The 12931-nt window shown below is 46.7% G+C and overlaps 1 protein-coding gene across 1 annotated transcript; it reads left to right on the top strand.

The window, feature by feature from the left end:
- The first annotated feature begins 1418 nt into the window (after positions 1-1418).
- On the top strand, positions 1419-12841 carry MMP23B (matrix metallopeptidase 23B). The gene is made up of 8 exons (XM_056508109.1): positions 1419-2032; positions 6467-6567; positions 7892-8031; positions 9540-9707; positions 10547-10711; positions 10894-11004; positions 11882-12008; positions 12524-12841. The coding sequence occupies exons 1-8, from the start codon at positions 1865-1867 to the stop codon at positions 12696-12698; spliced, it is 1155 nt and encodes a 384-aa protein (XP_056364084.1). The 5' UTR covers positions 1419-1864; the 3' UTR covers positions 12699-12841.
- The last annotated feature ends 90 nt before the right edge of the window (positions 12842-12931 follow it).

The raw sequence follows: 12931 nt of genomic DNA, 5'->3' as shown, positions 1-12931 counted from the left end.
TGCCAGATTCCACGCCAATCTCACCTGCCCAGAGCTGGGGTGTGAGCTGCCTGAGGAGCAGGACACTGAGCTGGGGCACATTGAAACGGCCCGAGGGAGCGAGCTGGGTGTGCAGGGCATCAATTAAAATCTCCCTGCAGCACTGCCGGCTCCTCCTGGCTCGGGGAGAGGCTCTTCGAGCTGTTCCGTGACTGAAACTCAGTGTTCTTCCAGCTCGGGGTTTGATAACAATATTTTTCTTTCAAGCCAGTGCTGCCTTTGCTGGAGAAGAGCTCTTGGCTGGAGGTCTGGAGCCCCATCCCCAGCAGGATTTTCCTTCAAGACTCCTCTCTCAACCAGCCTTTCTGTTCTCATCTGCAGCTCTAAAAGAATCTCTGAGAACTCGAGGCATAGATGAGTTGAGTTTCTCCCTTCGTGCTGTGATTGCAGCTCAACCCACAGCCAGGGCTGCATTTGCATCTCTTTGGAGCTCCTAATGCAGGATTTTTTCAATCATGCACAGGCACGTGGGAAGGAGGAACCATCCCTAGAAAGCTGCAGCCAATTCCACAGCAGGGAGAGCCCTGGACCTGCCTTTGTGCTCTTCCTCCTGCTCCCAGCTTCCCTTTGTAATTCTAGCCATTGTTTCCTTGCCTGTTAATCCTCATCCCCTCCTTTTCCTGGGGTCTGAACCACTGCTTCGTGGTGGTTTTTCTTGGTGAGAATTGGAAAGGAAAATGTTCATGAAATTGTACACCCAGACTCGCTGGCCTGATTTATCCTGAGTTGTTTAAAAGCTCCAGGCCAGCTCTAGGCTGAAAATATATGAAACTAATAAAATGTTGCAGGCATGATTATGAACTAGGGTGGAAAAAATTCCAATTAAAGCATTTTTCATTATTAAAATTACAAGGCTTTTCTGAAACCTTTTGAATGCCTCAGATGCCCCCAAGGAATTTTTGCATGACCTTCCCCCTCCCTGGCATTTGCTGGTGGAACTGGGAGCTTGCAGAACTGGGGTTGAGTTCACCCCACTTTAGGAACAGACAGAAAAATGCAGCTATCTCTGAAAAGCTGAGAATTTCTGAGTGAGCTTTTTCAAAAAGTGCTGAATTGATTCGTGTCTGGAGCCTGGAGATGCCTCAAAGAACCTCCCAGCTGAGGAGAAGCTGACAAACCCCCAGACCAAGTGGGGACCCAACCCAGTGCGATCTGAAAACTCCCTAACCCAAAGAACACCCGAAACTGGCAGATCCCAGCCGAGTTTGATGGAAGAGGGGCCGGTGTTTACTTTCGTGTGAGTTTGTTTCCCAAGCAGACAGCCCAGCCTGCTTCCCCAAATCTCATTTTTCACCCGAGGACAGCCCGTGACAAATGACGTGCAGCATCCCCAGCGACACATTCCAAGGGGGTGATGCTGCCCTTCTGGATTCCTTTGCTGCCCCCTCCCCCGGGGTTTTTTTGGGTTTTTTTAAAATTACATAAAGCTGACAACTGCAGATTTGCCCTCTGTTGCTCACACAGTTAAAGAGAAGAGTTCATGTCCACCCCAGCTTGTTTCACTTTGCTGCTGTTCCTCAGCCAGCCCAAATTTCAGCTGCAGTAACACGATCCCACTTGGCAGAGCCTGAGAGAATCTTTGGCACATTGGAGAGAGGCTTAATGTAAAGTCTACTTTTTTTTTTTTCCCCTTTCTTTTTAATTTTTTTAGAATTTTTTTTTAGAGCTTTTTGAAACTCCTCTGGTTGTGCACAGCTCTGGCAGTAGCTGCAGGGCTGCTCACAAACGCTCCAAATGTGAGCTCAAGGATTACAGATGTGTTCTGTGCAGGGAATGTCTTGAGTGCCTGTCCCAAAAACTCCTCCAAAAACTCCTCGGGAACGACATGGATCAGGCTGAACAGCTCTCTGCAGGCAGAAGGAAAAGCTCCCTGTCCTTGGACAAGAAGAGCAGTGGCTGGAGAGCCACACTGGGGGTTTTGTGTCTGTTCCCTGTGCTGGCTTTGCTGGCAGTTCTGGAATATCCAGCTGGAGCTGCAGTTCAGGAAATTCAGGTGAGGAAAAAGGATCTGATCCTCAAATGCCTGGGAGGGGGGTGTCAAAGAGAGGTGCAGGTGTGTTCTGGTTAGAGGCAGAAATCTAAATATCTAAATATCTGAATGTCTAAATAGATAAAATCTAACCTAAATAGACAAATATATCTAATAGGTCTATAGATAAACAGATCTAAATGAATAAGTATCTAACTAGATAAATGTCTGAATATCTAAATAAATAAATATATCTAATAGGTCTGTAGATAAATAGATCCAAGTAGTTAAATAGATCTCAATAGACCTACAGACATATAGATCTAAGTAGATAAATATCTAACTAGATAAATGTCTAAATACCTAATCTAAAGAGATCTCAGTAGTAAAGAGATCTGTGGATAAAAAAAATTCTCTAAATAGCTAAATCTCTAAATAGCTAAATCTCTAAATGGCTAATCTAACTAGATAAATTGATATAAAGAAATCTATAAATAAATCTAGCTAGAGCACTGGGTCTATAGATAAAAAAGCTCTAAATAGTTGAACATCTGTAAAGCCAAGATGTGTTCAGGGTGGTTTGAGCCCCTTTTTGTGAAGGATCCCACAGGATGATTGTGCACCCCAGTGGAGCTGGGAGGCTGGAGCTGAGCTGAGTGAGAGGCAAGCAGAGAGCTCTCAGGAGTTTGGGGATTTTTCCCTGGGAGCTCTCAGGAGTTTGGGGAGTTTTCCCTGGGAGCTCTCAGGAGTTTGGGGAGTTTTCCCTGGGAGCTCTCAGGAGTTTGGGGAGTTTTCCCTGGGAGTTTTTGGCTGTTCCTGGGGATTTTCTGCTTTCCCAGCCTGGCTCAGGATTTCTGGGGCTGGGCTGAGCTTCCCAGTGGTGTCCCAAACTGGGACCTGCATGGCAGGAAAATGAACCCACGAACACCAGAGGTTTGTGTCCAAAAAGGAGACAGAGGAGTCCTTTTGCTTTATTCCAATAAAGGGAGAGGCCATGGGACATTCCCCTGGGGTCTCTCAGATTTTTGGAGGACTCACCTCCCTTTTTATCCCAATTTCCCTCTCTCTGTCCCCATGGGCTGAGGTACTTGAGAGGCACAGACTTCCCAAACACCTGATACCTGAGATTCCTCTCTAATGCACAACCCTCCCTTTAAATTTTAATTCTGAGTTCATGGCTTTTCCCCATTGCTTCTTTCATCTTCCAATATCCAATTTCATTTACCAGCAAACCTGGAGTTTGTTTGAAAAGGCAGATTTACAATTTTTTTTCCATTTATCAATCAGTGGAATCCATCCCATTGTTTTTTTATCTCTGAGTGCTGGTTTGATCCACCAGCAGAGCCACAGCTGGTTTGTAAAGACAAATCTGTCAAATTGTACTAATTTATCTTTACAAATCCCTCTCTTGCAGGAATCTCAGCTGCCTCTCATGGGCTCCAGCCCCCCCTGGCCACTGAACCCAGGGGCAGAGCTCTGGCACTGCCTCAGCTTTCTCCTTTAATTTGAATTTTATCCAAAAGAACCTTTAGAACCTCCTCTCCTGGGTTCTGTGTGTGTGAACATCCTGACACTTCCCCCTGGTTTGCATCACATGCTCAGGTTTTTGTTAATTGGTGCTGCTTGACTGGAGGAAGAAGGGAATTAATTACAGTAATTACTGCTCAGTGAAGTAAATTACTGCAGGTCTGAGTGCACTGGGGGAACAACTCAGGGCAGGGATCTCCCTTCATATATATAAATATTTTAAAATTATTTATTTCTATATAAAATTTATATTATTTTTATATATAATTTATATTATTATATACATAAATCATATTTACAGACTATATATTATATAACAGTATATAATATATAAATAAATATAAATGTGAAATAGTATTATTTATTATATTTATAATAACATATAATATAGATTATATATAAATATTATACATTATATAATATTATATAATACATAATATACATTATATCTATTTCTATTTATTGAAATATAAAATTAACATTATTTTTTACATAATTTGTTATTTCATATGGTATTTATATTATATATAACATTTATGTTATATACATATAATTTCTATATTTCTATATATAAAATTTATATATATGTTTGTGTATATTTATATGTTGTTGTTTAAAATTTTCAGTTCCTTGTATCCCCAAGATCTTGGATCTTTGGCATCCAGACAGATCCTTTGATCCAAACTGTGCTGTGGATTTTTGACTGGCTCAGAACTCCCCACCTTTGGGTGCTTCCCACCCTTCCCCAATTCATTTTTTCAACTTTTTGTTAATTAAAAGCATCTTTGGGCTGGAGGTTTGAGCAGAGCTCCACCCTCTGCAGTGATTGATGCTCCCACAGCCTGGCTTGCATTTTGAGAAGTGACACATTATTTTATTTTTTTCCTTTTTCTGCTCATCACTATTGCTTTAAGCTTTTATTCTCAGCAGTTACAGAAAGTCCAGTCATTTTCCAATCCTTTTTCTCCCCTGGGGCTGCAGTTTTCCTTGCAGGAGGAGAAGCCAGCAGCTCTTCTGGCTGGAATTCTCTGCTAGTGCCCAGGGGGCTGGGAGAGCTCAGGATTCCCCATTGCTGGAATTGAACATCCAGAGGAGCCAGAGTGATCCCTGAGCTCAGAAATGGGAATGGCAGCAGCTGGGGGTGGATTGTGGAGGCTGGAAAGCAAATCCAGAGTGTCCTGTTTGCCAGAAATCCTGAGTTTAACACCTTGCTCAGCCCAGGGGGAAGGGGACACTCCTGAGCCAGACAGAATCCCCTGAATGCTGCTGCCAGGACAGATGGAGGGACGTGTGACCAGCCCCAGTCCTGGGATCCTGGAGAAAACAACAAAGGCAGGAAGGATTGGCATCATTCTCCTTGACCTGAAAGATCTGTGAGAAAAAAAAAAAAAAAGGAAAAAAATCTGATTATCCTGTAATTCTGAGCTCATCTTCTCCAGGCTCCTCTTGCAGCTCCAGCAGATCTTCCACCTTGCCTGTGCTGCTCAAAAGGAGGAAAAATTTTCCTTTTTTATCCAGGGAAAATGGCACTGTCAGAGTGAAATTAGAGCTAAAACCACTGGGGGTAAAGGGAGAGGGAGGCTCAGCCAGAAATGTGACCCCAAACCTCAGCCAGCAGGGAGGTGCTGGCTCCCAGCTCTGTCACAGGGATGTCCCAGCGTGGTCCTACAGAGGAACCAGCAAACACCAAAATCCATCCCTGTGGGGAGGAAGGAGGGGATGGGGTCAGGGTGCCAGACAAGGGCAGGAGAAAGTTGCAGCCTGTCCAAGCTGTGGAAAGCTGCTTGTGCTCCAGGCAGGACCCAGAGCTGTCACCTCAGGCTCCTGTGACACAAGGGATGTGGCTTTTGGCTCTCAGGCCTCATTTCTTCCATCAGGAAGCTGCAGAGCTCCTGCTGCAGCTCCTGCACCTTGGCCACTGTCCCTGGCTCTGGGGAAGTGCCTTGGTGCCTCTGGAGCTCGGGGATTTTCAGTGTCTGAGCCCCAGAAAGGGCAAACAGAGCTGGAAAACTTCCAAAAACCCCCCTTGGGTCACATTCATTTCCCTGCAGGCACTAAGAGGCTTTTCCAGCTCAGTCAGACGTGTCACAACATCCCATGGCTTTTGCTGTTCCATGCCTTAAAGGCACTCCAGGCTTTCCAGGGCTTCTGTTTACTTTGAAGGCATTTCAGAGCTCTCTGAAAGAGCTCCCTGCACAAAGACTTGCCTGTTTTAGTCATTTCTCCAGATTTCCATTTCTGCTGTGGCGAGGCTGGGGAGTGATGCTGAGGGGAGGAGGAAATGAAAACTTTCCAGGCAGAGCTGCAGCACTTGCTGTGGCCAGGAGGCTCCTGAGGCCTCATTTCTGCTCTCCAGGAGGAGAGGAGCTGTTCTGGGATGGAGCAGGACTGGTTTCATCTCCTCAGGCAGAGCCCCCAGTGTCCTTTTCCATGGAATTTTTATTCTACATGTGATGCCTTGGAGTGGCTGCCTAGAGCAGAGGATGGATAAGGTTAAGAGAATAAAATGGGGATTTATTAAAGGCCTTCAATAGATCCACCTTGGGCAGTGAAAACTCAAGATGGACAAAAACCCAATTGTGTGGTCACGAGTTTTTCACACAACTCTAAATTTGGTTCATTTACCTATTCTATTGCCAGGGGTTAGTCCTCCAATTACAGCTTCAGGTAATGAAGTCATATTCCCCCAGCTCTCCCCCCACAATTCACTTCTGTTTATCCTTTTTGGGGCCTGGGGCTGTAGGGTGTCCTTGGATCTATTTTGTCTGACAAAATGTGACGACCCTAGCTAACACTTTATTATGGAGTTTGGATTTATGCACTAATGCAGTGAAATAATACAGGATTTGACAAATAGAAAGGCTAAAATCTCAAGGCATCAGCTGTGCTGGAGTGTCTCCCACCTCCTCCAAGCCCTGTTTTGTTTTTAAGGCAGATGTGCCAGGCCCAGCTGTGCTGCCCCCGGCGCGGAGCCGGCGCTACACCATCACCCCCGGCCACCTCAAGTGGGACCACTTCAACCTCACCTACAAGTAAGGCCTGGGACAGCCCCAGAACTCATCCTGGGGGTTGGATTTTCCTGCTGTACCCAATGGCTTTGGCTCCTGGCCCTGTGGATTTGCTGAGCCTGTGCCAGGGCTGGGGCACCTCTCGCTGCTCAGGGCACTCCCACTGCAGGGATCCCCAGAGCATTGTGACTGAGGAGCAATTCTGTGTCCTGGTGGGTTTTTAAAGAGGTCTGTATGAACCTAAATCAGCACCAAGGGAAATGTGATCTCTCAGGATTTCTGTGGTTTTAGCAATCTCTGTCCCTTTCTCTTTGGGAAAAGGCTACTGCCAAATAAACAGTAGAAAGCCCTTGGTGACAATCCTGTGGTGAGGGAAGGCTCTGCTCCCTCCCTTCCTGCTCATCCCAAAGAGGCTCAGCTCATCAGAGCCTTCAGTCCAGCTTTGCCCTCATGCACAGCCTGGCTTGATCCAAAACCGTCTCCCTTTGGGGTGTGCTGGGACGAGGGGAGAACATAACCAGCATAGCTAAAAACCATAAAAAACATCCCCAGGGGCAGAGAATGTGCCCAGCTTCTCCCAATTGCTCCACTTGAGGCAATTCCCTGAATGCAGAACCAGGTGAGTTCCTGGAAGCCACCTGTGCATTTCCATGGCCCACACAGGGCTTCTGCCAGCCTGCACCACCACCTGCCCCACCTTTCCCCTGTGCCTAAGCAAAAACCTCTTTTCATTCTCCATCCTAAGTGAGTAGAAGTTTTTTCAATGGAAAGAACTTCTTTTCCTATAGATTTTTTTTCAAAAGAAAGCACTTTTTTCCTTGTAAATTTTTTTTCCAAGGAAATAACTTGTTTTCCTGTCAAACCTTTCATATTCTTTGGAACTCTTTAAAAGCACTTTAAAAAAAAAACTCTTTTAAAAACTCTTTAATTTTCTTTTTGGTACTCTTTTCATATTCTTTTTGGAGCTCTTTTCATATTCTTTTTGGAGCTCTCTGCCTGAGAATATTCCACAGCAGTGTGTGCACATCCATTGGAGCCCAAGGGTCAGGAGTAAGAATTCCCTTCTGCTGGAAAGCAGATCTTCCTCCTTCTAGCAACATTGCACAGCAGGCTGGGATAGAGCAGGACAAAACCAGTTTGAGAACTGTTTGAGAGGAGAACCTGTGCTGGAGAGGAGGAACAAAAGCTGTAGTTAGTCCAGAATGGGATTGTAAAAAAATCAGGAATGAATTCACCCCTCTGGGCAGTTATTAAATATTGTCAACATCCAGCTGAAGGTTTCAAAGCTCTTGCAGTGGAGGTGTGTGAGGCAGGAGGGCTTTCCTGAGGGTGTGTGTGTGTCCTGCAGGATCCTGTCCTTCCCCAGGAACCTGCTGAGCGCGCGGGACACGCGCCGGGGGCTGGCGGCCGCTTTCCGCATGTGGAGCGAGGTGTCCCCGTTCAGCTTCAGGGAGGTGCCACGGCACCTCCCCAGCGACCTCCAGATCGGTGAGTGCCCCCCGGGCCTGCCCTGCCCCAGGGGCTGGGGCTGAGCCCGTTCCAGCTGCTCCAGTGTGAGCCCAGCATCTGGGAGGCAGCAGAGCCCCCCTGGGCCGTGTGGGCTCTTGGGAAAGGCTTGGGGTGTCCTCTGCCTTTAGCAAAGAAAAACTAGTTTTGTGTGCTCAAGGATATATTAATGTCATAATTAACACTTCTGTGAATCTGGAATTTGACAAGAATCAACCCTCAAATTCTGCTGCTGGGATGGGATCCCATAGTGGGGAAAGCCACAGGAAAATAAGAATCCACAGGTGGAAAAAGCCACAGAAGAATAAGAATCCATAGGTGGGGAAAGCCATAAAAGAGTAAGAACCCACAGGTGGAAAAACCCATAAAAGAATAAGAACCCACAAGTGGAAAAGGTCACAGGAAAATAAGAATCCACAGTGGGGAAAAGCCACAGGAGAATAAGAATCCACAGGTGGGAAAAGCCACAGGAAAATAAGAATCCACAGGTGGAAAAAGCCACAGGAGAATAAGAATCCACAGGTGGGAAAAGCCACAGGAAAATAAGAATCCACAGGTGGAAAAAGCCACAGGAGAATAAGAATCCATAGGTGGGGAAAGCTATAAAAGAGTAAGAACCCACAGGTGGAAAAACCCATAAAAGAATAAGAACCCACAAGTGGAAAAGGCCACAGGAAAATAAGAATCTACAGGTGGGGAAAGCCACAGGAGAATAAGAATCCACAGATTTTTAGCCCACAGATGGGGAACTGAGTGTTGGAAGGCTGGGTGACACAGCCAGGGTCACACAGAGCAGGTGAGGGATTCTGGGTTTTGGTGGCTCAGTCTCCCTTCTGCTGATCCCATTGGAGCAGCCACTGCTCCATCCCTTCCCTCCTCCCCTCCACAGCTCTGGAGCTGTTCCTGAATTTCCTGGGGCTTAGAAAAGTTCAGTGCTGAGGTGTTTTCAGCTCAATCCCAGATGTCAGTTCTTTCTGGGATTTCTGAGTGTGAGGCACAGATTCCCTGTGCCCATGGCCCACCTTCCCCTCTGGTGCTGCAGGACTGAGGAGGCTCCCAGGGCCTCTCCTGTCCTGTCCTGCCACCACTGGCAGCTCCAGGTGCCCAATTCCAGGGATTCAGGATCCACTGTGATCCTGCTGCAGCTCTGCCTCCACTGCTTATTTATGTTCAAAATGAACAGTCTGGGGGTTATCAGCTCTGTCCAGCTTCTCTCTCAAAAGGATCATTTCCACTTGGTGTTGCACGAGGAGCTCAGCATTCCTTGCTGGATAACAAATCCATTTGTGTCCCTTGGGAACAGCTCTAAATGCAGGGTCAGCACAGAGTGTTACCATCAGTCCTGACAATTGCTTTAATTTCTCTTTCCTTTTGTGGCCCTGGAGGATGGGAAACACCTGGGATCCCTCAGAGACCTTTCCAGTGCCCCAGGGGATTCCTGGGCAGGCTGATCCTGCTGGACAACCCTGAGCCTGCTGCTTTCCCCACAGGTTTCTACTCCATCAACCACACGGACTGCCTGGAGTCCCTGACCCACCACTGCTTCGATGGCACCACGGGGGAGCTGGCCCACGCCTTCTTCCCCCCCCACGGGGAAATCCACTTCGATGACCACGAGTACTGGATCCTGGGCAACACCAGGTTCAGCTGGAAGAAAGGTAACAGGGAGCCCATGGGATTGAGATTTTAGTCTGAGGTTTGTCTGATCTGGGAAAGTGACAACAGAGAGTTGGGGTTTTACTGTGAGCTCAGGAGTTGTTCCTCTGCCCTGAGCCCAAACTGTGGTGGCAGAGCCATTTCTTGCTGGAATTATTGGAATTAGTGAAATTATTGGATAGTTCAGCCACATCCTTCAGTTAAAATCCATGTGCTGGATGCTGCCAAGAGGCTTGAGTTTGACTCCAGGCTGTGGAGGTCAAACAAGAGCCTCTTTCAGGCTGGAACCTTCCCACCCCCATTTCTTCAGCTCAGGGCTGTGGGAGCAAAGCCAGCAGGAAGCTGAGGAGGGTCAGTGTTGCACTGGTCAAACACTGCTGCTCCAGAGCAGCTCTCCTGGAGCCTGGCACTGCTCTGGGTCCTGCTGCTGGGAATTAGGAGCATGTGGAAATAATTTGCTCAATTTGGGCCCAAGCAGCTCCTGGGGCAGCACTGCCTGTTCTAGAGCTAAAATCTTCCCTCTGGTTTTACACCAGGAGGAACTGTGACCAAAGCAGAGCTGTGCATCAGCTGTACAGCACAATCCCAGGAATTGTGTGCTAAAGCAGAGCTGTACATCAGCTGTACAGCACAATCCAGAACTGTGGCTAAAGCAGAGCTGTGCAGCACAGTCCCAGGAATTGTGACTAAAGCAGAGCTGTACAGCACAATCCCAGGCACTGTGGCTAAAGCAGAGCTGTACAGCACAATCCAGAACTGTGGCTAAAGCAGAGCTGTACAGCACAACCAGGAACTGTGGCCAAAGCAGAGCTGTACAGCACAATCCTGTTTTCCTCCCCAGGGGTGTGGCTGACAGACCTGGTGCACGTGGCTGCCCACGAGATCGGGCACGCGCTGGGCCTGATGCACTCGCTGAACCCCGGCGCGCTCATGCACATCAACGCCACCCTGACGGGCAGGAAGAGCATCTCCCAGGACGAGGTGTGGGGGATCCACAGGCTCTATGGTGAGGAGGCTGCAGGTCCAGCTGGGTGCTGTGGAGCAGTGGTGGTGCCACATCCCACCTCCAGTCCTCGTGCTCCTGCTTCAGATCCTTCCCCAGCCCAGCTCCACCTTGTTCTCTGACATTTCACCTGAATTTGGTTGTGATTCTCCCCCACCCCTCTACCACCCCCTCTCCTGTTGCAGGCTGTAAGGACAGGTTGGTGATGTGCCCTTCCTGGGCAAGGAGAGGTTTCTGTGAGAAGCGCAGGAAGCTGATGAAGAAGCACTGCCCCTCCACCTGCGACTTCTGCTACGGTACCGGGGCTTGGGGTCTGGGGTCTGGGGTGGGCTCTGCACTGAGGGAGGAGCTGAAGTCAGGCTGGGACAGGCAGGATCTTCATGTCACACCAGGATCAGTGGACACAAGTGATGCAGCTCCAAGCAGAGATGCTGTTCAGGCCTGGAACGAGGAATAATTAAACATTTATGGAGTGGAAGATTAAACTGTCCTGTTCCCCTCTGGTTTGGCTGAGCCAGGGAACAGCCAGGCAGAGAGAGGAGCTGCAGGCAGGGATGGGGCAAAAACAAGTCAAAAACATCTCAGCACAGCTGGACTGGAACTGCTCCCCAGAACAGGGGAAAATAAATAAAGGATATTATATAAATAAAGGATAAGGGATATTATATAAATAAAGGATAAAGGATAAATAAAGGATGTTAAACACCTTATCCAGCCTCAGCTCATGGATCCACACAAGGAACTAATGCAGGACCAGGTCAAGTTGCTGCAGCTGTGGAATTGGATTCAGATAAATCCTGCTGTCCTTAGGATATCCTGCAAAACCTCTTTCTTCAGCACAGAGATTTTTTTATTTTTTTTGGGCCACATTAATGAAAGATGCAATCAGATAATTACAAACCCAGATATTCCATGGGCTCTTCACACACTGGACTGTTCCTGTCCTCTTCCATAGCTGTGAAAGGGATAAATTGGTTTTTATCTATCTCAGCTTACACACCACAAAAATTTTACCTTGGCACATCCATCTTCTTATTTGTCTATCCAAGAATTGCTCAGAAGAGGAGGAACTTTTAAATTCATACTTTTAAGGCTCCTTAAATGATGTTGTGGAAGTGTTTTGGGCTGGCTGAAGCTCCTGAACTGCTGCCATTTCCTTCTCTCCCTGCACAGAATTCCCATTTCCTACAGTGCCCCCCACCCTGCCCCCACCAAGGACCAAAACCAAGACAGTTTCTGAGGGCAGGAACGTCACCTTCCGCTGTGGGCAGAAGATCATCCACAAAAAAGGCAAAGTCTAGTAAGTGCTCTGTCCTTACCCAGCCTTAGGAACTTTACATGCCAAAATCCAGGAGGAAGAATGACAGAAACAGGGTGAAGGATGGAGTTTATAATCTGGAGCTCAAAAAGGATAAAATCGTATTTTTATATATAGCATAAAGTTAATTCCTACTATCAAGCTGAATTCCCTGGCTGTATTCTGCAAAAAAAAACCCTGTAAAATTTAAATTTACACTTTCAGGTTTTAATTAGTTCATACTAAAGTATGAACAGGTTCTGGATGTATCTAAAATTTAGGTTGGCTCAAATCCATGAGTTGGTTTAGACTTGAGGACCCAAATTCCCATCAACTTTCAGAGATTCAGACTCCAAAATTACTCATGATTATGCCCTGTTAATCCTGATTATCCACCTGAAATAAGGATTAAAACTCAACTGTGTTTTGGTAAAGTCTCTGCTCTGCACTTATTCAGCAAAATGTAGTTGTAGAAATAACTAATATTCAGTTTCATTTCCATTTTTTTCTTCTGACAGCTGGTATAAAGATAAGGAACTTCTGGAATATTCCTATCCAGGTTATTTATCCCTAAATGAAGATCACATGAGCATCATTGCAAATGCAATTAATGAAGGAACTTACACTTGTATAGTGAAGAAAAAAGAAAGAATCCTGACTACTTATTCCTGGAGAATCAGACTGAAGCACTGACACAGCCCTGGGAGGAGCCCCTCAGTTCCTGCTCCTTCTGGCTCCAGTTTTCCTTTGGCATTTTAGATTTAATCTCCAGTAGTGCAACTGAATTCTGCAGCAGCTGCTTTGGGCAAAAGAGACTTTGGGACTGGTTACTGGGATGTCAAACTTCCAGATTCCTTTTAATGATAAAGAATTTATCAACTATTTGCTGTACAGAGAATTAAAAACCTTTTTTTTTTGTAAGAAAA

The sequence above is a fragment of the Oenanthe melanoleuca genome, chromosome 21 (assembly GCF_029582105.1).
Source record: "Oenanthe melanoleuca isolate GR-GAL-2019-014 chromosome 21, OMel1.0, whole genome shotgun sequence".
Taxonomy (NCBI): Eukaryota; Metazoa; Chordata; class Aves; order Passeriformes; family Muscicapidae; genus Oenanthe; species Oenanthe melanoleuca.
Note: the sequence above shows the minus strand (reverse complement) of the source record. Positions and strands in the feature narration are given on the sequence as shown.